This window comes from Rhinopithecus bieti, unplaced genomic scaffold (assembly GCF_001698545.2).
Source record: "Rhinopithecus bieti isolate Rb0 unplaced genomic scaffold, ASM169854v2 scaffold_32422, whole genome shotgun sequence".
Taxonomy (NCBI): Eukaryota; Metazoa; Chordata; class Mammalia; order Primates; family Cercopithecidae; genus Rhinopithecus; species Rhinopithecus bieti.
Window position 1 is genome coordinate 3217397 of NW_016814631.1, and position 27419 is coordinate 3244815.

The 27419-nt window shown below is 40.7% G+C and overlaps 1 protein-coding gene across 3 annotated transcripts; it reads right to left on the reverse strand.

Annotated features, from left to right (window-relative positions):
- Positions 1-175: 175 nt before the first annotated feature.
- Positions 176-27280, reverse strand: ELOC (elongin C). 3 transcript variants are annotated; one of them, XM_017851625.1, is made up of 4 exons: positions 27205-27280; positions 13142-13195; positions 9726-9869; positions 176-900 (listed from the first exon to the last, which is right to left on the reverse strand). In XM_017851625.1, exons 2-4 carry the CDS (start codon positions 13143-13145, stop codon positions 710-712), a joined length of 339 nt encoding a protein of 112 aa, XP_017707114.1. In that variant the 5' UTR covers positions 13146-13195; positions 27205-27280; the 3' UTR covers positions 176-709. The 3 variants fall into 3 exon arrangements, with proteins under 3 accessions (XP_017707114.1, XP_017707113.1, XP_017707115.1); XM_017851624.1 differs by lacking the exon at positions 27205-27280 and adding an exon at positions 27002-27158; XM_017851626.1 differs by lacking the exons at positions 13142-13195; positions 27205-27280 and adding an exon at positions 27002-27158.
- Between the last annotated feature and the right edge of the window lie 139 nt (positions 27281-27419).

Sequence of the window (27419 nt, forward strand, 5' to 3'; positions counted from 1 at the left end):
TACTTTGAATTATCCAAAATGTATAATGCACAAGAACTCTAAGTCATGTAGTTTACTTGTTGACCATCTGGCTACAGTTCAGTTACTTCTGCAAAAGTTGTACCTAGTAACCTTCCAAAATTGTTTTTAAATAAAGTTCTTAAATTATAGCAATAAACAAAAGGACAAAGCACACTTAAAGAATACTGCAGTTTATCAAAAGACATAAGAAATTTCAACTCATACTTGGAGAGTTATAAAAATGTTTTGGCTAAGTTATAAACATGTTTATAATGCAATTATTTGCATAACTCTAGTAATGCTAACGGCAGCTATAAGATCAGAATAGGTTTCTAAAAAACCACTAAAAACATAAAAATACTTAGTCCCATTATTTCCCTGTAGAATGTGTTAATTTATGCCTAAATTTCAGTATTTACTATATCATCATTGCTGATTTTAAGTCACATTCAAAGGATAAGGCAAAACCACCTACGAATTGGCATATTTGTTTATTTCTCAGTTTGTGAAAATGTCCTTAATTTGTTGATGTAGCAAACAAATTTCAACTTTGATTGCTATGCAAAAAAACAGAAGATAATCTGCTTTGCAATGAACTTTATATAGTTCAACTGCATACAGGCAACATGCTATATATGAAAAAGTTACTAACTGAACTACAGGTATTAAATACTGAAAAGAGTTAACAGTTTATTATAATTTATTTTATTTAACAATCTAGGAAGTTCGCAGCCATCAGCAGTTCTAGTGCAATTTCAGGTGCAATTGGGAATTCGGGAATCTCAGTGGAGCTGTTAGTGTAGCGAACCTTGTACGTAAAATACATGCATACTTTTGATAGCACATGTGAAGGTATCTCTCTAAAATTGACCTCATTGGTTTCGTTCTCAGCAAACTGACCTGTAAAACAAAAGAATTATGTATGTTATTGGCTGAATTGTGTCCTCCAAATTCATATGTTGAAGTCTTAACCCCTAGTACCACAGAATGTGACTGTATTTAGAGACAAGTTCTTTAAAGAGGTAATTAAAAGAGGTCATTGGGGTGGCAATCTAATATGACTGGTGTTTTTTTTTTTTTTTTTTTTCCGAGACGGAGTCGTGCTCTTGTCACCCAGGCTGAAGTGCAATGGCATGATCTCGGCTCACTGCAACCTCCACCTCCCAGGTTCAAGTGATTCTCCTGCCTCAGTCTCCTGTGCAGCTGGGATTACAGGTGCACGCCATCACACCCGGCTAATTTTTGTATTTTTAGTAGAGACAGGGTTTCACTATGTTGGTCAGGCTAGTCTCAAACTCCTGACCTCGTGATCCGCCCACCTCAGCCTCCCAAAGTGCTGGGATTACAGGAATGTGCCATTGCGCCCGGCCATGATTGGTGTTCTCATAAGAAGAGATCCGGAAACAGATGGGCACAGAGAGAAAACTGTGTGAAGACACGGAGAAGATGGCCACGTACAAGACAAGAAGAGAGCCTCAGAAGAGACCAACTCTACCAACACCTTACTTTTTAACCTCTACACTCCAGAATTGTTAGAAAACAAAGTTCTGTTGTTCAAGCCATCCAGTTGTGGTACTTTGTTATGGCAGCCCTAGCAAACTAATCATCATTAAAATAACCTCAATTAGCACCACATAAATTAAGGAATTCTGATTTTTTTAGTATTAATGATATAATAATTTTTTTTTTTTTTGACACAGGGTCTTGATCTGTTGCCCAGGCTGGAGTGCAGTGGCATGGTTGTGGCTCACTACAACCCCTGCCTTCCGGGCTCAAGTGATCCTCCCACCTCAGCCTCCTCGAGTAGCTGGGACCACAGGTGAGCGCCACCATGCCTGGCTAATTTTTGTATTTTTTGTAGAGACAGGGTTTTGCCATGTTGCCCAGGCTGGTCTTGAACTACTGGACTCAAGTGATTCCCCTGCCTCAGAATCCCAAAGTGCTAAGATTACAGGCTTGGCCACTTGCACCCAGCCAACAACATGAAAAAACCTTCACTAAAATAGTACTTGGGGGCCGGGCGGGGTGGCTCACACCTGTAATCCTAGCACTTTGGGAGGCCGAGGTGGGTGATCACTTGAGGTTAGGAGTTCGAGACCAGCCTGGCCAACATGGTGAAACCCCATGTCTACTAAAAATACAAAATTAGCTGGGCGTGGTGGCGAGTGCCAGTAATCCCAGGTACTCAGGAGGCTGAGGCGGGAGAATTTCTGGAACCCAGGAGGCAGAGGTTGTAGTGAGCCAAGATTGCGCCATTGCACTCCAGCCTGGGCAACAAGAACAAAACTCCGTCTCAAAAAAAGATAGTACTTGAGATTCATCAAGACTGAATTTTAAAATTCTAATTCTCTCCCTGTGGGTTGGAAACTTAAGTAGCTTTTCCTAAGAATCTTGGTGATATGATTACTGAAGGGTGAGCAGGATGAAAAAGTAAAGCTTTTTTAAAAAAGATCAATCCAGGCAATCAAGTCTTTATGGATCATCAGGATCCCTGTGTTGTACTGAATTACCATTTAAAAATAAAGCCAGGGCACATAACGGATTTTTTGATTTGGCTTTTCTGAGAATTAGTGAATATATAAAATCACTTGAATCCAGGAGGCGGAAGTTGCAGTGAGCTGAGATCATACCACTGCACTCTAGCCTGGGTGACAGAGCAAGACTCCGTCTTAAAATATAAAACAAAACAAACAAAAAACTATTTAAACTATTTAACTATTTACCTAAAATAAGAAAAATTCTACTTAAAAGAAATGGGCTGAGCATGGTGGTTCACGCCTGTAATCACAGCACTTTGGGAGACCCACATGTAGTCTCAGCTACTAGGGAGGCTCAGGTAGGAGGACTGCTTGAGCCCCGGAGTTCGAGGCTGCAGAGTGCCATGATGGCGCCACTGTACTCCAGCGTGGGCAACCGACAGAGACCCTGCCACAAACAAACAAGCAAGCAAGGAAGCAAGCAAGCAAAAGAAAACATTTCAGGAAAGGAATTCCATTGTTTCCTCCTTCAGTTTTTTAAAAATATGATCATGTTAATGAGATCTCTTCACAAGACATTTTCCTTATCAGCATTTCATAAACAGTTTTTCAGTCATTTCTCAAAATTTCTGTAGCTACACAAAGGTTGTATCATTTAGCCTTTACATATAGGGATAAAATATTTTCTTAGCAGTCTAGTACTAGCACTGTGTACTGAATATAAAAGGCATTTCACATCTACAAATATACTTTGAGAATACAGTATTTGAGAATACAGTATTTTAAAATACTAAAATATATATAAAATGCCTTTTATATATCTGTTGGTTGGGGGTATACTGTAGTAGGAAGAAAGCAGTACAGCAGGACTCAGCAAATAATTCACAACAATAAGGTAAATTTTGGTTTGCCAATAACTAGAACTTCTTTCTTGAATACATATCTGAAATATTACCAATAGGCACTTATTAAGCTGTTGATATCAAACATTAGTGATTTTTCTAAAAGGTGAGATTTATATAACATAAAATTAACCATTTTAAAGTGTACAATTCAGTGGTATTTAGTATATTTACAATGTTGTGCAACTATCCCTTCTATTTAGTTCCAAAACATTTTCATCACCCCAAATTAAAACCCAGTAAATCCATTAAGCAGTTATTCCTCATCTTCCTCACTCCACCCTCAGCCTCTGGCAAACACCAATCTGCTTTCTGTCTCTACGGATTTACCTATTCTGGATATTTCATATAAACGGAATCATACAAATGTGTGATGTTTTGTGTCTGAGTTCTTTTACTTAGCATGCTGTGGAGGTGCATACGCACTGTAGCATGTTATCAGTACTTCATTTCTTTTCATGCAAACAGTAGTTTGAGGCTGAATGTTTTCCTGATCTTTCCAAACTAAAAATCTCCTGTTTAAATTAAAGATCAAATTTATAAAAAGCAAAAGCTCTTTGCTTCTAGCCTGCTGTTATAAAATTAATTTTTAATTAAAATTCTGTTGGCCTTTGTGATTTTTTTTTCCTAAAGTACTTCCTTGCATTGTCCTGTGGAAAAGCCCAAAAGCAATTCATCATATTCATCAGAGCCATGTTGTGTGTGTGTATGAGGAGTGAAGGGTGCAATTCAACCAAGGAGCAATGAGTGTCTTTAGCACCCAGATTGGGGCCCCTAAATACCATTTTCTACTAAAACAAAACAGGGATTTTTGGAGAAACAGCTGTTTTCAGGATTGGGGAACAATGTACATGACACGCCTAAGAAATCTTATTACAGAAAGCAGTATAACTATTCAAGACTAACGGAGCCATGTCAAAAGGACATAGGAGTTAACACAATGTGGCTCTTTCTGACATAAAAATGAAGCAAATGGAACAATCTGAGCATCAGTAAGAATGACTGCAACAGACTGAAAAACATGAAATATAAAGTCATGAATTCATGATGACATGCACTCAAGAACAAAACACTCTTTACTACTGGATGATGCTGAAGAACCAATTCATTACTCTGAAAAATTATATTTAAAAGGAAAAAAATCAAGTCTTTATCATCTTTCCCATATAGACCGTATTTCAATGTAACCAAATAGTATCTTACAGGACAATTTTAGCTAATAAACGCAAAAAAATTTTACAGAATTGGAAACTCACTGTTTTGTAATCTCAAAGCAAATCTTAACAATAATCACACGAATGCTAATTCAGAGTGGGGAATTTTTAATGGATGAATCAGCCTGACAACCTGGAACCCACTGATCAAGCTTGACACTGCTAAAAGACATGATATAACAGGAATACAAGAGTGCTACCTACAAAGTATCCTTTGCCTACAAAAACGAATAGTCAAGTCTCTGGAATTTTAACTATGAGTTTACAGAATAAAAACTCAACTATAATTCAATATGAAATATTGACAGCATACAAATGACCTTGCTTCTCTGTAAAATTAACTGATGGCCTGGAAAAAAAAGAAAATGTACAGGGGAACTATTGCAGATTTTTCAAGTGAAATGGCACAACATCAGGCATGTGCTTGAAATACTCCAAAAAAGTAGGGATAATGAAACAACTTAAGATTGGCAAAATGGGCTGGGCACAGCGGCTCATGCCTGTAATCCCAACACTTTGGGAGACTGAGGCAGGTGGAGTGCTTGAGGTCAGGAGTTCAAGAACACCCTGACCAACATCTCTACTAAATGTCAGGAGTTCAAGAACAGCCTGAACCCATCTCTACTAAAAATACTAAAATTAGCTGGGTGTGGTAGTGGCATACCTGTAATACCAGCTACTGGGGAGGCTGAGGGAGGAGAATCGCTTGAACCCAGGAGGCAGAGGTTGCAGTGAGCAGAGATTGTGCCACTGCACTCCAGTCTGGGAGATAGAGTGAAAGACTGACAAAATGTTAATAACTATTGAAGCTGGATGATGGGCCCATGGAGCTGTATTATACAGTTCTCTTTACTTCTGTGTAGGTTTTAAAATCTCCATAGTAAAAACAGAAAAAGAATTGTGGCCACACACGGTGGCTCACACCTGTAACCCCAGCACTTTAGGAGGCCAAGTCGGGAGGACTGCTTGAGCCCAGGAGTTCAAGATCAACCTGGGCAACATCACTACAGAAAATAAAATTTTAAAAAAGGTGCATGCCTGTGGTTCCAGCTACTCAGGAGGTTGAGGTGGGAGGACTGCTTGAGCCTAGGAGGGCTTGTGCCACTATACTCCAGCCTGGGCAACACGGCAAGACCCTATCTCAAAAACAAACAAAAAACCCCACAACAACAACAACAAAAAACAAGACAAAACCAGAAAGAATTGCAAGGGGTCCCAAATAGCCCAAACAATCTTGAAATAGAAATACAAAGTTGGAAGCCTCATACTTTCTGATTTTGAAACTTACTACAAAGCTACAGTAATCAAAACAGCGTGGTACTGGCATAAGGACAGACATATAGATCAATGGAATATAAGTGAGAGCCCAGAAATACAAATATCTACAGTCAACTGAATTTTAACAAGGATGCCTCGAGGAAACAGTCTCTTCAATAAATGGTAGTGGAAGAGCCACATGCAAAAGAATGAAGCTGATCTCTTACCTCACAGGATAAACAAAAATTAACTTAAGACCAAAGACCTAAATTAAAGAGCCAAACCCATAAAACGCCTATAAGAAAACACAGTTTGGGAAAACACAGGGTTAGACTTGACAACAGATTCTTATATATGACAGAAAAACCAAAGGAAAAATAAGTTACACTTCAAAATTAAAGCTTTGGAAGGCCAAGGCGAGTGGATCACTTGAGGCTGGGATTTCAAGACCAGTCTGGCCAACACAGTGAAACTCCGTCTCCACTAAAAATACAAAAATAAGCCAGGTGTGGTGGTGGGCACATGTAATCCCAGCTACTCAGGAGGCTGAGACAGGAGAACTGGTTGAACCGGGAGGTAGAGGGTGCAGTGAGTTGAGACTGTGCCACTGCACTCCAGCCTGGGCAACAGAGCGAGACTCTGTCTCAAAATAAATAAAGATATTAATTAATTAAAAAAAAAATAAAATAAAATGTGCTTCTAATGACACCATAATAAAAGGCACGGTGGCTCACGCCTGTAATCGTCAAGCAACTCTTGGGAGGCCCGAAGATGGGCGGATCACCGAGGACAGAAGAGTTGAGGCACCATCCTGGCTAACAACAGTGAAACCCCGTCTCTACTAAACAAGACAAAAAAAATTAGCTAGGCATGGTGGCGGGTGCCTGTGGTCCCAGCTACTCCAGGAGGCTGAAGGCAGGAGAATGCATGAACTCAGGAGGCGGAGCTTGTAGTGAGCAAGGTTGAGCCACTGCACTCCAGCCTGGGTGACAAGAGCAATACTCGATCTCCAAAAAAAAAAAAAAAAAAAAAAAAAAAAAATCTATGGAATGAGAGAAAATACTAGCAAATCATGTATCTGATAAGGGTCTACTACTGAGAATTAATAAAGAACTCTCATAATTCAACAACAAAAATACAAACTATCCAATTCAAAAATAGGCAAAATACTTGAATAGACATTTCTCCAAAGGAGATACAAAAATGTCTAGGAAGTGTATTAAATAATGTTCAACATCATTAGTCATTAAGGAAATGCAAATCAAAATCACCAGATAGGCTGGGTGTGGTGGCAGTAATCCCAGCACTTTGAGAGGCCGAGGAGGGCTGATCACTTGAAGCCAGGAGTTTTCAAGACCAGCCTGGCCAACACAGCGAGATCCCGTCTCTACCAAATATACAAAAAGTTAGCTGGGCGTGGTGGCATGCACCTATAACCCCAGGTACTCTGGAGGCTGAGGCATGAGAATCGTTTTAACCTGGAAGGTGGAAGCTGCAGTGAGTGGAGATTGTGCCACTGCACTCCAGCCTGGGTAAGAGTGAGACTATCTCAAAAAACCACCACCACCACTAAACAAACAAAAACCCACCAGATAACCACTTCACACCCATTAAGATAGCAGCTTCACACCTGTAATCCCAGCACTTTGGGAGGCCAAGGTGGGCGGATCACCTGAGAGGCGGGTGGATCACCTGAGGTTGGGAATTCGAGACCAGCCTGACTAACACGGAGAAACCCCATCTCTACTAAAAATACAAAATTAGCCAGGCATGGTGGTGCATGCCTGTAATCCCAGCTACTCGGGAGGTTGAAGCAGGAGAATTGCTTGAACCTGGGAGGTGGAGGTTGCAGTGAGCCAAGATCTGACCATTGCACTCCAGCCTGGACGAGAGCAAAACTCCGTCTCAAAAAAAAAAAAAAAAAGGACAATAACAAATATTGGCTAAGATGTATACAAACTGGAACCCTTGCACACTGTTGGTAGAAATGTAAAACAATTCAGCCACTATGGAAAGAGTTTTGTGGCCCCTCCAAAAGTTAAACAGAATTGTCATATAATCAAGCAACTACACTCCTAAGAAGACATCCAAAAGAACTGAAAGCAGGTATTCAATTATTTGTACACAAATGTTCACAGAACTATACATGGTAGCCAAAATGTGTCAACAACCCAAATATTTATCAACTGATGAATAAACAAATTGTGGTATATTCACATCTGGCTGAATGGAATATTATTCAGTCATAAAAAAGAAAGAAGTACTGTAAATGCACCACATAAATGAACCTTGGAAACATGAAAAATAACAAAAGCCAGATACAAAAGGCCATATACTGTATGATTCAATTTATACAAAATGTCCAGAATAGGTAAATTAGAAAGCAGACTGGTGGTGGTCAGACACTGAGGGTAGAGAATGGGAAGGGATAGTGACAGCTAATGAGTATGGGGCTTGCTTTTGGAGTAATAAAATGTTTTGGAACTAGATAGAGATGATGGTTGCAAAATATTGTGAATGTAGTAAATGCCACTAAATTGTACACTTTAAAACAGCTGCTTTTACATTATGTGAATTTTACTTTGAGAAAAAAATGTTAAGAATAGAGATCTGGGCTGGGTGAGGTGGCTCACGCCTGTAATCCCAGCACTCTGGGAGGCTGAGTCAGGTGGATCACGAGGTCAGATGAGACCATCCCGGCTAACACAGTGAAGCCCTGTCTCTACTAAAAATACAAAAAATTAGCCAGGAGTGGTGGTGGGCACCTGTAGTCCCAGCTACTTGGGAGGCTTGAGGCATGAGAATTGCTTGAACCTGGAAGGCGGAGGTTGCAGTGAGCTGAGATGCCACCACTGCACTCCAGCCTGGGTGGCAGAGCAAGACACCATCTCAAAATGAAAAAAAAAAAGAATAGAGATTTGGAAGGTGGCAACTTGTAAAGATAAACTTTTTATCTAGCTAGGAACACAGATCACCAGTCTGTGGTTAAAAGGCTGACAATGGGCCGGGTGCAGTGGCTCATGCCTATAATCCCCGCATTTTGGGAGGCTGAGGCGGGCGCATCGCCTGAGGTCGGAAGATCAAGACCAGCCTGACCAATATAGTGAAACCCTGCCTCTACTAAAAATACAAAAAATTAGCCAGGCATGGTGGCAGGCGCCTGTAATCCCAGTTACTCGGGAGGCTGAGGCAGAATGACTTGAACCTGGGAGGCGGAGGTTGCAGGTTGCAGTGAGTCGAGATGTCACCACTGTACTCCAGCCTGGGCGACAGAGTGAGACTCCATCTCAAAAAAAAAAAAAAAAAAAAAAAAAAAAAGGCTGACTATGGAAACTAATGTAGGGAAATCCATTCAGTCTTGTTGAAACGTATAGAATAAATAACTGAAAACAGAAAATGGCAGAAATCAATTTTTTCCCATGGCAACATAATCAAGCCAAAGGCCAGGCACGGTGGCTCATGCCTGTAATCCCTGCACTTTGGGAGGCTGAGATGGGCGGATCACCTGAGGTAAGGAATTCAAGACCAGCCTGGCCAACATGGTGAAACCCCATCTCTACTAAAAACACAATAGTTAGCCAGGGATGGTGGCACACACCTGTAATTCCAGCTACTCGGGAGTCTGAGGCAGGAGAATCACCTGAACCCAGGAGGGGAGGTTGCAGTGAGCTGAGATCACACCATCGCACTCCAGCCTGGGCAACAGAACGAAACTCTGTCTCTCTCAAACAAACAAAGAAAAAAACAAAAACATAATCATACAACAATGTTAGAAGACGTACTCTCTTTAAATGCTGAATCATTTAATTCAACTTACAAACATCCATCAAACATTAAAAGTGAACATATGAAGAAAAAGACAGAACTGTGCTTACCTGGGCCACTCAACATGGCTTTTATCGTGCCTGATGTTAATGCATGTTCTCTTTTTACAATAAATTCATGGCCATCAGATGATATCAATTTGACATACATGGCATCAGGGCCTTCACAGCCACCATAGGTTTTCTCCTCTCCATCTAAAGTAAAGTAAGTAGTAAAACAATTTTTGAATCACACAATGTATTAAAAATAAACAGGTTTGGTCAGGCGCAGTGGTTCATGCCTGTAATCCCAGCACTTTGGCAGGCGGATCACCTGAGGTCGGGAGTTCAAGACCAGCCTGGTCAACATGGTAAAACCCTGTCTCTACTAAAAATACAAAAATCCAGCCTGGGTGACAGAGCAAAACTCTGCCTCAAATAAATAAATAAAAGGTTTATTAACAAGGTTAATATTTGAAGAACTCAGACCAGAAACATTTCTGAAAGGTATTATAATAGTCACCAAGACTTTAATAGTTTTCAACTCCTTGTTTTATACTTCTCTATAAACATCTTCCAATATCAGAACAAACTGTAGATTTAAGAATGCTACTTCAGTGAAAATTTACTAGTATTTTTCAAGGAGGTATCAACAGTTGTTTTGTAACCAAAGCAGCCCATTCAAATTTGAAGACTAAGATGAAATATTTAAATGGTATGACTTTAATTCTGTCACCTGAAATATTCATTTTTAAAAATAAGATGTATAGCAGATGTACAAATCAGTGCTTATATGCCATGTGAGCTCAACTTCCTTTGACAAGCCCCAAATTCTAAAAGTTAAGATTTCTTTTACTCAGCATTTCACACTTGATGGTTAAAAATAATGATCAAAGTACACATTTAAACAATACTCAGTTTAAATTCATGCAAGATTAAAAGTAATTAATACGGACAAAATATTGGTCCCCAAAAAAACCCAAAGCTGACATGAGGAGACAGAGTACACAGATGTTACTCTGCTACCGCCATTGCTGCTGTACTGGCTTCAGTCACAGTAGCCACATACACAGAGTGTAAAAGTTACATACGCGAGTAAAAATCTCCTTAATTTTTACAATTTTGTACTATAACAGAATTTTAACTTTTATAATTATTAACATGTGAAATAAAATAGCTTACGGTTTATTCTAAAAACTTAGGAAGCCCTAGAAAAAAGCAGAAGGATGAAGAAGTACTTCCAGAAGGAAGCAGAAGTACTGTTCGGCCACAAGATACCCATTTGTTAAACAATTAATTCAGAAATCTCTAAAATCAAAATTAATATAAATCTCAAAATCCCACATGTGCTACCACTGCCAAAAATATTTGAATCAAATCACAACAACCAGACAAATTTAAATTGAGGAACAGTCTTTGAAGTAGAAAACTATTTAGAGACTAAAGAGACAAGTTAATGCAGTATGATAATTTAAAAATGTTTTTATCTATCCATCTATAGTCATCCATCCATCCATCCACCCACCCGCCTATTTATTTATTTATTTATTTTTTATTTTTTGAGACGGAGTCTCACTCTTGTCGTGGAGTACAGTGGCACAATCTTGGCTCACTGCAACTTCCCTCCACCTCCCAGGTTCAAGAGGTTCTCCTGCCTCAGCCTCCCCAGCAGCTGGGATTACAGGCACCCATCACCATGCCCGGCTAAATTTTGTATTTAGTAGTAGACCATATTGGCCAGGATGTCTCGAACTCCTGACCTCAAGTGATCCACCTGCTTTGGCCTCCCAAAGTGCTGGGATTACAGGGATGAGCTGCTGCACCCGGACTAGTTATTTATTTATGGTTTATTTTTTTTAAGAGACAGGGCCTTGCTCTGTTACCCAGGCTGGAGCGCCGTGGTGCAATCATAGCTCACAGTAACCTGGAACTCCTGGGTTCAAGAGATCCTTTTGCCTCAGCCTCCAAAGTAGCTGGGAAACAGGCATGCACCACCATGCCTGGCTTTGGTCTTTGTTTTTTTAAAAAGGGCTTCTGTTCCATGTAAAACGTGTAATAAATATTCATCTATGTTATGTCATCTTATGTTATGTAATAAATGTTTATCTATGTTATGTTGATTTAATTCTCAGACCCAGCCAGGACCCTAAGAGGACTGAGATGGAGTTTTGCCAACTCTACAGTATGAACACACACACATACACACATACGAAAGCAAATGTGGCAAAACATTAACAATCTGGTGAAAGCTATGTTAGTATCCTTTTTTGTCTAATTTTTCATAAAAAGCTGGAGGATCCATAAAGATGTAAGTAGTTTCTAAATTATAGACTATTCAAGCATATAGATTTTAGCAGTTTTGCCAACCTCTAAAAGAAAGTAATAATGGTTATTATTTCAATTTATGCTTCTAATATTTTTTGCAACAGAAACCATTTCATGTTTGTCGTGAAAGTTTCAAATTTCTTAAGGTAAAATTACTCACTAAAAATCACAAATTGGAGTTACCACGATATTATTACTGATCTGCCTATCAGGAATATACAGTCATGCATTGCTTAATGATGGAGATACCTTCCAAGACAAGAAATGCATCATTAGGCAATTTTGTTGTAACACAAACATCCTAAGAGGATACTTACTAAATCTAGAGTGTACTTACACCTAGGCTATATGGTGTAGCCTACTACTCCTAGGCTACAAACCTGTACAGTATGTTACTGTATGAATACTGCAAGCAACTCTAACATGATGGTATTTGTGTATCGAAACATAGAAAAGGTACAGCAGAAATATAGCACAAAAGAGTTTAAAAGGTGTACCTGTATAAGGCACTCACCAAGAATGGAGTTTGCAGGACTGGAAATTGCTCTGGGTGAGTGGTGAGTGAATGTGAAGGTCTAACACAGTACTATACTACTACAGACTTCATAAATACTATACACTTAGGCTACAGTAAATTTACCTGCTCAGGCTGGAGTGCAGTCACACAATCACGGTTTATTTCTGCCTTGAACTCCTGGGCTCACTCAAGCAACTCTCTTGTCTCAGCCTTTCAGGCAGTTGGGACTATAAGTATGAGCCACTGTACCCAGCATAATTTTTCTTTATATCCTTACTCTATATGCTTTTTTCTATTTTAAAAAATTGTAATTTTTGTTCTACTTTTAAATATTTTGTTAAAACTAAGACACAATCACACATTAGCCTAGGCCTACACAAGGACAAGATCATCAAGATGTCACCGTAGGCAACAGGAATTTTTCAGCTCTATTATAATCTTTATGAGACCATGTCACACATGTGGTTCAACACTGACTGAAACATCATTATGCAGGGCATGACTGTCTAGTAAAAATAAGCTGTTGATATGGACAACTAATTTCAGTCTACTGAAATTTCACTTGCGTTCACTGATTTTGAAGATCTCTGAAACAAAAAACCGGTTTCTACTAGTTAAAACACAAAATTAATTATCTTTAGCTTACCCATTTTGTTCTTATGAAATTCTACTTTGCTTCCCCAGGAACTTTAGTAGCTTCCTGAAAATATAACAATATCATATTAAGATTAATGTTGTAAGAGACAAGTTTTCACTCACTGTTATTTAATATGTCCTTGGTGTTAAAAGTTTAAGAACTCTCCCTCCTGGTTACATTACGAGCTCACCATTCCTACACAGCAAAAACACTGCACTTTAATAAAATCAATTGAATACCAAAATGCTTTGAGAGCTTAATCAGTTGGCACTTTTGAATTGGAAAAAGACTACTTAAAATAGAAACATAATCATTATAAATTGATTGGGGGTAGGGTTGTTGAAGAGGTTATAAGTGTGACATGTTAAAAGTAACAGACATGTAAAAATGTTCATTCCATTAAAATACATACACAGAACATAATTATCAAGAAAAAACTGCCATACTGAGGTGTTCTAAGGCAGAGGTCCTTTATTCTTTTTCTAGGTAAAGGACTCTGCTGAAAATCCGAACAAAACTATCAGTCCTGTTGTATAACAAAGAAGTTGGCTGGTTTCTGATCCTCGTTTTGAGATACGGCCTCTAAATCCTTGGAATTTCCCTGGTGATGCAAGTCTCTGCTATTCATCATGGGTCCTGGTAGTTTACGTTAAACAGGTAACTCACAGTGGGCCTTTGGATAGTTTAACAAGAGGACTAAGGACAAAGGGTTCCGAGATGCCTTTTTTGATATCACCATCACCTCCAGTTGGAGGTGTGCTGAAGACTGAGCTCAGTCTTGTTGCTTATGACTCATCAATCATGTCTACAGAATGAAACCCCAAGAAAATCCCTGGACACCAAGGCTCAAGTGAGCTTTTGAGGTTAGCAATGCTCTGTACACCTTGTTATGGTACACATCAATGTGCTGGAAGGATGATGCATACTGACTTAACACAGGGAGGACACAGCAAGTTCTGGATCTTGTATTTAGTACACAGTAGTAGACAATAAGCAAATATTTGCTTGAATGAATGGCATGATATAATAACCAAGGACATGAAGTAACTTCCATGAGAATAAAAAAGCACAGGGCTGGGTACAGTGGCTCACACCTGTAATCCCAGCACTTTGGGAGGCCGAGGCAGGAGGACTGCTTGAGCCCAGGAGATTGATACCAGCCTGGACAATATATTGAGACCCTATCTCTAAAATAAATATAGAAATAAATAAATAAGAAAAAAGAGAAGTCTTGCTCTTTACTTAGATAAGCATACACATACATATTTTTATGCTTCCATCTCTTCCATATACAGGCTACCTAAGTTTTGAAATTTAACAATAAAGTGGTTAAAATTTACAATTTTTTGAGAAATTATAAATTTGACAAAATAACAAGATGATTGCTAAAGAAAATGTTTCACTTTCTCAGTAATTTGTATTTTAATAATATACTACAGCATTTATTCAGAGGAGGACCTTATTCATACTGATACTCTTTTTTACGTCATTTACAGAAAAAAGCATTTCCTAACTATCCAGCTCTAAGAAATTCCTGACAAATTTTATTTCTGGCATTAAGAGAAGGATCAAGGCCGGGCGCGGTGGCTCAAGCCTGTAATCCCAGCACTTTGGGAGGCCGAGACGGGCGGATCACGAGGTCAGGAAATCAAGACGATCCTGGCTAACATGGTGAAACCCCGTCTCTACTAAAATACAAAAAACTAGCCGGGCGACGTGGCGGGCGCCTGTAGTCCCAGCTACTAGGAAGGCTGAGGCAGGAGAATGGCGTGAACCCGGGAGGCGGAGCTTGCAGTGAGCTGAGATCTGGCCACTGCACTCCAGCCTGGGCGGCAGAGCGAGACTCTGTCTCAAAAAAAAAAAAAAAAAAAAAAGAGAGAAGGAAAAAGAAAATGAACCATAACACTTCAGAGCAGAAAAGGAACTTGCAGGTAACCTCTCTAATGCCTCAGGTTTGAATAATGTCATCCATGTAGAGAGGCTAAACAATTTGTTTCAGGTAGTGACAGAGCAGGAGTAGAAATCAAATCTTAGTCTAGAACACTTGCTAAGCATGGAGACAGATATTCAAAAGTACCTTTTTTTTTTTTTTTGAGAGGGAGTCTTGCTGTGTTGCCCAGGCTGGAGTGTGTAGCGTGATCTCAGCTCAGTGCAACCTTTGCCTCCCAGGTTCAAACGATTCACCTGCCTCAGCCTCCTGAGTAGCTGGGATTACAGGTGTCTGCCACCATGCCTGGCTAATTTTTGTATTTTAGTAAAGACCAGGTTTCGCCATGTTGGCCAGGCTGGTCTCGAACTCCTGACCTCAGGTGATCCACTTGCCTCAGCCTCCCAAAGTACCATTTCCAATGCGAGATAAAGCAGAGAAAACAGGCAGCAGTAACAATGAAATACGATGAACATTTTGCAGGCCTAATAAGTGGTAAACATTGTACTAAATGCCTTATATACATTATTTTATTTATTTATTTGTTTGTTTGTTTTGTTTTGAGACAGTCTCACTCTTTGGCCCAGGCCAGAGTGCAGTGGCGTGATCTTGGCCAACCTCTGCTTTCTGGGTTCAAACGATTCTTGTGCCTCAGCCTCCCGAGTAGCTGAGACTACAGGTGCATGGGATCATGCTTGGCTAATTTTTGTATTTTCAGTAGAGACGGGATTTCACCATGTTAGCCAGACTGGTCTCAGCTCCCGACCTCAAGTGATCCACGCAATTCAGCCTCCTAAAGTGCTGGGAGTACAGGTGTGAGCCACTGTGTCTGGCCCATCTTATTTAAAAACAACTCTTTCATAAGGGAATTATTCTGATTTTAGAGATGAGCAAAACTGGAAGAGTCTGCTACTTGCTCAAGGCTTCTACAGCTTAAGTGGCATCATTAGGATTTAAACCTAGGTAGGTCTGACTTCACAGCCCACATTCCATTCCTTCCATTATTGCCTACTGCCACAGTAAAAAAATTCTGGCTCCAGTTAAACTTAATTGCCACAATTCCCAACAGCTACTGATGTAAATCCTCAAATAGTTCTCTAAAATTTAAAAATAGTACTGTCATTTTATGATATTACACAATTTAAGAATTCACAACAGCCATTATTATTTTCTTTTCATTATACTGCTTTGTAATTACTCTTTTAAAAAACAAGAAAAGAAAAAACGCTAGAAAGATTGAAGTACAAGAATTTCAAGGGCCAACTCTTCTACCTGGAAAATCTCTAGAATAAAACATTGAGGATGTTTATTTAACTAGCAGTAGCTAAGCAACAATGCAAAGTCACATCTTAGGAGCCCTTTGGGTAGCAACAGTTTTTCTACAGAGTTAATGTAGTAAATCAATTCCATCATTTTATACAATAGAGATTAAGCAGAGGAAGAAGAGACCCACCCTTTCTCCCAACATTGAAAGGGAAAATCAACATTAAGAGTTAAAATTCCTAATTCTTAGGTAGAAGTTAGAAATATTTAAAATATGATTACGTTTGGACCTAACCCATACGTTATCTAAAGAAATCTAAGTTTGAGGAGACAAAAATCTCAGCTTGAACATCTATTGCATGACAGAGCTGAATTCTGGAAATATGAATTGGGCAGGTAAACGCCAGTCATAAGGGAATCGTTGGATTGAGAATAGTTCTAGGCAGAAGAAAGAACATGAACAATGGCCTAAGACGTCATTATGCTTTTAGGGTGTTACATATAAACATTAATCTCTTCAAGTTTTTCTGTGTATGTGTGTGTTTAACAACAAATACTTTACAGATCACTCACAAAAATACACTACAGATTAAAGACTCAAATGTAAAAAATCCACGAACTCTGGAAAAATACCAGAAAAAAGAATACAACTGGCTTACACAGGTATAAAAATGCTTGATGGGGCTGGGTACATGGCTCATGCCTGTAATCCCAGCACTGTGGGAGGCCGAGGTGGGTGGATCATGAGGTCAAGAGAAGGAGACCATCCTGGCCAACATGATGAAAACCCACCTCTACTAAAAATACAAAAATTAGCTGGGTGTGGTGGCGGGAGCCTGTGGTTCCAGCTATTCTGGAGGTTGAGGCTGAGGCAGGAGAATTGCTTGAACCCGGGAGGCAGAGGTTGCAGTATACCGAGATTGCGCCACTGCACTCCAGCCTGGCAACACAGCAAGACTCTATCTCCAAAAAAAAAAAAAGGCTTCATGGGCTGGGCATGGTGGTTCATGTTTGTAATCCCAGCACTTTGGAAGGACAAGGCAGGCGGATGACCTGAGGTTGGGAGTTTGAGACCAGTCTGACCAACATGGAGAAACTCCGTCTTTACTAAAAATACAAAATTAGCTGGGTGTGGTGGCACATGCCTGTAATCCCAGCTACCCGGGAGGCTGAGGCAGGAGAATCACTTGAACCTGGGAGGCCGAAGTTGCAGTGAGCCGAGATCGTGCCATGGCACTCCAGCATGGATAACAAAAGCGAAACTCCATCTCAAAACAAAACAAAACAAAACAAAATTAGCTGGGTGTGGGGTGGCGTGCGCCTGTAATCCAGTTACTCTGGAGGCTGAGGCAGGAGAATTGCTTAAGCAACCTCTCGGGGGCAGAGGGTGCAGTGAGCCGAGATCATGCCACTGCTGCCCAGCCTGGGTGACAGAGCAAGACTCTGTCTCGAGAAAAAAAAAAAAAAATTACAGGACACAGGCATCTTATAAAATTAGGATACCTAAAATAGTAGTCTCCCAATTATGTACCCACTACCGTAACTGTTAATAATATATGCGAGTGTATGAAACATGTACAAGATTTCTGGAATTTCATGTTTCTTAGAACAGATACAGTTGTTTGAAGATGTTAATTATTTGATATGTCCTCAAATTTCCTAGCATTAAAGCTAGCTGCTCTCTTAGCATTAAGACTCTGAGTTTCTGTTCTGAGCTCGTTGTTTCAGTTTTGTCTTCAGTGGCAGTGGGTCAAAGAGGGAAGTTCTCTGTTTTTACTAAGAATTCTATCAGGTCATTAAAGTAAACACACTTCTATCTTGAGGGGAGCTCTAAAAAAAAATTAAAATTAAAACACAAAGTAAAAGCATTGATCTCAATTTCCAATCTGTTTCTGACAGCTAATACTTAGTAACAGCTGAACTGTTCTTCAAAATGGTCAAACTTTTAGTAATAAAATGACGACTCATCTAGTAATACCCAGTAATCAATGTTATAATATCTCATTAGCAGGGTCTCGATTTCTAGTAACACACTCTCATAAATGCCAGTCCTATGATCTGTCATGTATTGTGGGGCTTAAGGAATTTTGATCAGAAGAAATCTCTGATACTTAAGAACTGTATTTTAGACCAGCCACAAATGACCAATCAGAAATATGACATATGGGCCAGGCGCGGCAGCTCATGCCTGTAATCCTAGCACTTTGGGAGGTCAAGATGGGTGGACCACCTGAGGTCAGGAGCTCGAGACCAGCCTGACCAACATGGTGAAACCCCATCTCCACGAAAAATACAATAATTAGCTGGGTGTAGTAGTGGGTGCCTGTAATCCCAGCTACTCGGGAGGCTGAGGCAGGAGAATGGCTTGAACCCAGGAGGCGGAAGTTGCGGTGAGCCGAGATCGTGCCACTGCACTCCAGCCTGGGTGACAAGAGTGAAACTCCATCTCAAAAAAAAAAAAAGAAGTATTACATATGGTAGTGTGGACTGCAACAGGCAATCACAGTAATGTTAAGTGGTCCCTGGATAGTGAATGATGGTTATTTATATTTTGGTGGGCTGCAGTCGTTTCATATCAAATTATAAATGGCCAAAAAAAACCAAAAACAAAACAAAAAAAAAACAGACTTCCTGAATCCTTATACTGGAAAAGTGAGTGAAAGTGTATGGCGAGAAAGGACAGTCTCTTCAACGAAGGAAGCTGGAACAATAGCCATATGGATTAGAAGCTCACTGTTAAACCATACACAAAAATCAATTTCAGATGGTTCACAGAATTCAACTTAAAATGCAAAATAAGGCTACCAAAAGAAAACAAATTATTTTCATACCCTCACTGTAGGCAAAGATTTCTCAGCGGCCAGGTGCAGTGGCCCACACCTGCAATCGCAGCACTCTGGGAGGGAGATCACTTGAAGTCAGGAATTTGAGACCAGCCAGGCACTCCAGCCTGTACAGAGCGAGACTCTCTCAAAAAACAAAACAAAAATCTCAGAAAAGATGCAAAAAGCACAAATTGTAAATGAAAAACTTGATAAACTGGATTTCTCCAAAACAAAATTTCTGTTCATCAACTACCACAGCTGGGCATCATGGCTCACACGTCTCAGCACTTTGGGAGGCCGAGGCAAGCCGAATGTTTAAGCCCAGGAGTTTGAGACCAGCCTGGGCAACATAGTGGTGAAACAGTTTCTATAAAAAATAGAAAAATTAGCCGGGCGAGGTGGCGGGCGCCTGTAGTCCCAGCTACTCGGGAGGCTGAGGCAGGAGAATGGCGTGAACCCGGGAGGCGGAGCTTGCAGTGAGCTGAGATCTGGCCACTGCACTCCAGCCTGGGCGACAGAGCGAGACTCCGTCTCAAAAAAAAAAAAAAAAAAAAAAAAAAAAATTAGCTGGGCATGGTGGTGCATGCGTGTAGTCCCATGTATTTGGGAGGCTGAGATGGGAGAATCACCTGAGCCCAGGGAAGTTGGGGTTGCAGCAGGCCATGATGGTTCTACTGCATTACAGCCTGAGCAACAGTAAGACTCTGTCTCAAATACAAACCAAAAAACCCCCTCAAAACCAAAAGAAAATGACAAAAATGAAAAGTCAAGCCACGAATCGGAAAAAAATATTCACAACACATATCTGACAATGGCTTTCCATCCAGAGTAAATTAAAAAATGCCTGTATGTCAATAAAAAAAATCCAATTAAAGTTGGACAGAAGAATTGAATGAACACATTAAAAAGTGCTCAACATTATTACTTATCAGTGAAACGAAACTCAAAACTTCAACGAAATACTACTATACAGCCACCAGTATAGCTAAAATTAAAAAGACCGTCAACATTAAATGCTGGATAGGATGTGGAGCAAATGAACTCTCATACACTGCTGATGGGGAGTCCATCATAATAGGAGAATGGATAAATAAGCTGTGGTACATTCATACAGAGCAATACTATTCACAAAAAGGGATGATCTACTGATACAACACGGAAGAATATAAAAATATTACACTAAGTGGAAAAGCCAAACAAAAAAGTATAAACTGTATTATCCGATTTATATAAAATTATACAACAGGCAAAACAAACCAATGATGATAGCTCAGCAAGTGATTAGAGAGGAACATTCTAGAGTGATAAAAATGTCAAAACTAAATGGTACAATTAGCATTTCACCATATGTAGGTTATATTAAAGCTAGAATTTTTAAAAATGATAGCATTTCTGAAGTTTACTTTACCTTAACTCCAAAGATATCATCACTCTAGGATGGTTTTCTGCCTAATTAAGCTTTCAAAAGTGACACCAGTAATAAAATTAACCCAAATTCTCTAGATATGCAAATACTAACAGAGAAGGAATAAGAGTTGGTCATCCCAAAGAAAGGAAATATGAGACTACAAATCTGCAACAGAAAATCTGTTAAGTGAACAGCTATAAAAGGAAAGTAGCTTTTGATCTGGGTCTCGATGGATGGAGGTTTTTTTTTTTTTTTTTGAGACAGAGTCTCACTCTGCTGCCCAGGTTGGAGTGCAGTGGCGCGATCTCAGCTCACTGCAAGCTGGTAGAGGTATTTTTACCAGGCAAAACTGGAAAGCGAGGGAGATCCAGGCAAAGTGAACAGTATGACCTGAGTCAGACAGCTTGGGGCACATAATGCAATTCAGTGTTGTTGGAAATCAGTTTACAAATTCATTCATTCAATAAATATTTACCAAGGGTTAGTATGCTAGATGCTCGCCTAGGCACTGGGGACTGAGATGAACATAACAAAGATTCCAACCTCATGGGAAGAATGGCGGGGACAGAAAACCAAAATAAAATAATTCATACAGCATGGTGAAGAACTAACATTAACAGAGACCTGAAGAAAGCAAGGGAATGAGTCACAGATATCTGAAGGAAGAGCCTTTTATGGAGGGAGAATGGCAAGGAGACCAGTCTGGCCAGAGGAGTGAGTCAAGAAGAGAGTGTAGGAAAATAGGAAAAGAGGTGAGAGTTTGGGAAGTTGGACTTTATCAAAGAGGGAAACAGCGATACACATAAGGAGCACACATTGAGATACTGACTAAGCCATGGGTCTTTTTTTTTTGAGACAGGTTCCTGCTCTGTCACCCAGGTTGAAGTACAGTGGTGCAATCCTGGCTCAGTGCAGCTTCAATCTCCTGAGCGCAAAGGATTCTCCCACCTTAGCCTCCTGAGTAGCCTGCTACCAAGCCTGGCTAAATTTTTTTTTTTTTAAGTAGAGGTCTCCCTGTGTTGCCCAGGCTGGTCTCGAAATAAGTTCAAGTAAACCTCCTGCCTTGACCTCCCAAGGTGCTGCAATTACAGGTGTGAGCCACCACACCCAGTCCAAGACATGGGTCTTGAATGCCTTAATAGTAAACAACGCTACAGAGGAATGTATTCCTTCTTTGCTACATTACCCTGTTTCATCACTCCCATCTATCCTTTTGCTGCTTTCTATCATTTCTGAAGACTTGATTTCAGCCCTCTATATAATGCAGTGCTTAAAATCAGTCAAGCTCCTAGCTATATCACTGTGGGAAAACTAACCTAATCTTTCTGTGCCTAGTTTCCTCAACGGTAAAATGAGGATAATACAGCATCTACCTTACAGAGCTGTTCTGAATAATAAATGGCTTTACATATAAAAGCACTCACAATACTGCCCAGCACACATTAGAACACTGGCCATTATTCTATTTTTGAACCAGAGGTTCATTCCCATATGTATCAAGGGCCTACCATGTGCCAGGCACTGCTCTACATGCTTGGGAGGAATCTGTGGACAAAATAAATCCAACAACCTCTCCTCCACCCGTATCCTGGAATTTACATTTTTAGTGTGGTGGATGACACACTAAAGGACCAGAAAGTAAATACTGTTTGCTTAGCAGGCTGTAAGGTCTCTGTTACAACTATTCCAACTCTGCCACTGGAGTGCAAAAGCAGCCACAGACAAGATTTAAACGACTGAGTGTGGCTATGATCCAACAAAACTTTATTTATGGGCCAAAAAAAGGTAAATTTTATATAATTTGCTCTTTCTTTTTGTTTTTTTAAGACAGAGTTTCACTATTGTTACCCAGGCTGGAGTGCAGTGGCGCAACCCTGGCTCTCACTGCAACCTCCGCCTCCCAGGTTCAAGTGATTCTCCTGCCTCAGCCTCCTGAGTAGCTGGGATTACAGGCATGCACCACCACGCCTAGCTAATTTTTTGTATTTTTAGTGGAGATGGGATTTCACTATTTGGTCAGGCTGGTCTCAAACTTCTGACCTCAGGTAATCTGCCCACCTTGGCCTCGAGAAGTGCTGGGATTACAGGCGTGAGCCACTGCATTAGCCTATAATTTTCATGTTATAAAATACATATTTACTTCGAATTTTTGTCCAACTATTAAAAAATTTAAAAACCATTCTTAGCATTCTTAGCTTGCGGGTAGTATAAAAGCAGGTAGTGGGTCAGATGTGGCCTGTGGTTCTAACTTGTTGACCCTATTCTAGCGGGTTCTTAATCTGCAGTCCCCCACTCCTCCAGGTTCATAGATAAGCAGCAGAATCCCAAATCCTTGAACCTGTAAGAACAATTTTGTGCCTATGTGCAGTTCAGGGTAAGCAGAATGAGGAGGTCCACAGCTTTTATCTCTTATCATAAATTAAGAACTAGCCCTGTTGAATGAAAGTCAATGGCTACCTTATATAGACCTGAACCCATCTCCACATCTGAATTTCTACTCTGTTAGGCATTTCTATCTTGAGACTCAGGTAAATTAAGTGATAGGACTTCTGTTTCTTCATCTTCCAAATGAGAGAATTGGACTCAATTATGTCCAAAAATCCACTCTGGCTCCACTATATCATGACTAAATCCATCTGAAATTCATCCTTCCCTGACAACCACCTATAACTCAGCTTCCCATGTTTATTACCCAGAGTCGCCCTCCCACAACACAGAACTTAAGGGCTCCAGAGTACTGCATATTCTCACTGAGTCTGTCTGCCTCACCCCTGCAAATGACCTAATTATTCTCTCAAATAATATCTACAAACCCCCTTGTTTCAGTTTTAAAATTATGAGCAGATATTCCCAACTTATAATGTGTATTAATCATAGATTCTACATATTATAATTAACAGAACCTTTAGAAAGATTGGCTAAAAATAAACTGAAACCAATCACTTCAGTTGCCTTGTCTCTCCATCTTCAGCGTTCCTGTTTTTGTATAACATACATTTTGTCCACCCTGCTATTTCAAAATATTGAATAAAAACTGTCCTTCCTACCAAAGGTCAATCTTTCCACTTAAGCAATGATTGCTATCCCCTCACCTAACTAAAGACTCTGCTATGGCCATTATTTCCATCCACATACCAATCTACCATCTACTTCTTAACCTATTCTGATCAGCCTTTTGGCCCACCAGTCCATGTTAGGGGTTCTTATCAAATTTCAACTACTTCACTTAGTCACAGGGTCAATCTTTAATGCTCATTTAGCAGTGTTTTATACAGTTGCCTACTCCCTCCATCATGAAACATTTTTTCCTTAGTACTCCAGATGTCACACACTCCTGGCTTTTCTGCTTCCATTACTGTATGCTCCTCTTCTGACTGGAGTGCTCCCAGTCATCTGCCTTCTCCATTTAACATTCTCTATTTGATGTCCTCCAGACTACAGGTTATCATCTATAAAATATGACTCCCAGTCATCTCCCTAGTTTTTCTGAGTGCCAGTCGTGAATATACAACTTTTCTACTGCACATATTCTCAGGTGCCTACTAGTTATCAAACTCAGTAATTCCCATACAGAACTTCTGATTTATCAATCTCAGAAACTGATACTCCCTTTCCAGTCTTCCACATTTCAGTACATGCACTGCTGTTTACCCAGATGCTTGGAAAAATGATTGGTTATTCAAAAAACATTTTTTTTGTTGTTTATTTTATTCCTGGGAAGAAAGCTAAACCCATTTGGTTCCAGCTTCAAATTACGTTCCAAATCAGACTACTACTCACTTTCAACTCTACACTTGTAGTTCAAATTACCATATCTCAACTGGACATTTGATTTACTTTCCTGCTTACCACCCTGATCTTGTCTCCCACCACTCTTCCTTCACTATGCTCCAGCCACACTGGCCTTTTTGGTATTCCTCGAAATCAGTCAAGTTCACTCTTACCTCAAGGTCTTTGCATTTGTAATTGCTGTTGTCTCAAAAGCTTTTAAATTCTCGTCATTTAGATCTCTAAGTAAAACTTCAACTCGTCAGAGAGCTCTTCCTTCCCTGATGATCCTACCAAAATTAGACACCCCTATCCCAGTCACTCTAACCCTTAACGTTGCTATATATTTTTTTCACATTTATCACTTCTTGAAATTATACTCGCTTACTTACACGTATCCTTTCTTTCCTCAAGTTCCTTGACAGCAGGCCTAGAATAGTGCCTGGCACTTTGTAGATGCTCAATAAATATTTCTTGAGTGAATGTACTATTATTTTCCTAATCGCTGAGGCTTGAAATTCAGGCATTACTGGATGGGCTTTTTCTGCTCTTACTTAATAACAGAACAATAAAGAATTTAGGATAGCAGTTTAGCTGAAATGCATTAACACATAAATATGACCATAGCCGGCCAGATTTGGTGGCTCATGCCTGTAATTCCGGCACTTTCGGAGGCCAAGGTAGGAAGACCACTTGAGCCACCCAAACAAAAAATAAGCTGGGTGTGGTGGTGGGCACCTATAGTCCCAACTACTAGGGAGGCTGAGGCAGGTGGATAGTTTGAGCCCAAGAGGTTGAGGCTGCAGTGAGCTGTGATCATACTACTGCACTCCAGCCTGGGAGTGCAGAACACAGTGAGACTCTGACTCAAAAATAAATATGAGCATAATAGCAAAGACTTTCTTGATTATTTTCCAGTACTAAAAAATCTACCAAAAAAAACCAGATAAACATTTTAGAAGATTTAAACAATTAAATATCACTTTAGAACTTGATGTATAGGACTCACTATAACTTCTGGCTGTGAACTAGTGCCTATTATATTAGGGAATTACCATCTAGTAATGCATACATGTATATTTTTTGAATGGTAGTTATTAAATTTCATATTTAAGTAAAAGAGGAACGGTCATTTAAAATTAAACAGGGACCCCAAATCATCATTGGCAAGACACAATAAACACCCATTACAGTACGTACCACAGCTATTTCGTTGCCATTGTATCTCCAGAATGAATAAATCCACATGTAAACTGCTATGTTTCAACATGATTATAATGTAAATGAGATCAGAGATTTGTCATTTTAGGTCAATGAACAGAAAAGGAAACAACTTTCGGGGATCAAAAAGCAAATATGGAGCCGAGTGGGGTGGCTCATGCCTGTAATCCTAGCTCTTTGGGAGGCGGAGGCGGGCGGATCACCCGAGGTCAGGAGTTCGAGTCCAGCCTGACCAACATGATGAAACCCCATCTATATTAAAAAAAAAAAAAATTACAAAATTAGCTGGGAGTGGTGGTGCGCGCCTGTAGTCCCAGCTGCTCCATAGGCTGAGGCAGGACAATAACTTGAACCCCGGGGACCGAGGCTACAGTGAGCCGAGATCACGCCACTGCACTCCAGCCTCAAGACAGAGCAAGACTCCGTCTCAAAAAAAAAAAAAAAAAAAAAAAGGCAAAGAAAAAGAAAAAAAAAAAAAAAAAAAGCCAAGATGGCAGTTAAAAAGTGAGGTTTTAAGACACTAAAGAATTTCAAGGCCATGCGCAGTGGCTTACGCCTGTAATCCCAACACTTTGGGAGGCCGACAGAGGGCAGATTACTTGAGGTCATGAGTTCGAGACCAGCCTGGCCAAGCCAACATGTCGAAACCCCGTCTCTACTAATAATAGAAAGATTAGTCAGGCGTGGTGGCATGCGTCTTGGTCCCAGCTACTTGGGAGGCTGAGGCAGGAAAATCACTTGAACCTGGGAGGCAGAGGTGGCAGCAAGCCGAAATCGCACCACCGCACTCTAGCCTGGGCAACAAGAGCAAAAGTCTGTCTCCCCCGGCCCTCTAAAAAAGAATTTCGGTTTTCTACACTAAAAGCAATGTGGAGTAGAAATGCTCACTCTAAAATGGCACAAACTCCACAGTTATATGTTACTAAATAGATCTCAGTTCCTTAAGAGAAACTCAGTGGGCACAATATTTCACACTAGATACCTCCTTTCAGACAAAACTGGACGGGCAATAGATGCACGAAACCCCCAACTCATGAAGTCGAGCATAGATCACCCAACGAGTTACCCAGAAGGTAAACTTCTCGGGTATTGCAGTTGGAAGAAGCGAGAGACCTCTCCTTGGGCTAGGAACTGGCTTCAAGAAAATAACGAATCTGAGCGGACACGAGGAAAGCAGTAAGAAAAAGCGACAGGGCTACCATGCTCCTAACTCCACCCTCCCGCGCTCAGCCCGGAGAAGGCCCAGTCTCGCTGGCTGCTGCCCCTCCTTCCACCTCTTTCCAAACCCACCGAGCGGCGCCAGGAAAGGTCCCGCCGCCATCCCCTCCCCCAAACCAGGGGCTGGGAAGGCCCAGAGAGGTTAACAGCTTCCGTTCCTTCCCCGCCCAGAAGGGAAGGGGTGGGAAGTGGGATTGCGAGCTCGTCCCGTCTCGGCCTCCCTCGCCCTCCACCCTTACCCGGAGCTCCGTTTCCGCCCCAGCCCGAGACTCAATCGTCAGCCCCGCAGCCACCGCAGCCGGGTCCCCGCGTACTGCCACAGCCCCTATCCCAGGGCGGCCCCCCCGCCCCCAGCTGCCTGCTCCTGTGGGTTCCGGGGCAGTCGAAAGAATTACTTCCGCTGGGTCAGAGCAGCTTTCTGCGACGCGCGGGAGATCAGTACCTGGTGAGGCGAGGACGCAGAGTGCGTCGCTCACTTCCGTCTGGAGGTAGTGCGTAGCGCCCTACTCTCTTCCCCTATAGTAGGCCAGCCTATGAACGACACCGGCAAATTTCGACCAATCCGAGTCTAGCTCTTCTGGATTCCCAGCATGCCGCGCAGACCCTGCTCCAATTACTGTAAAGACGCATCCGTAGAGCCGAGACAGCACTGCATTC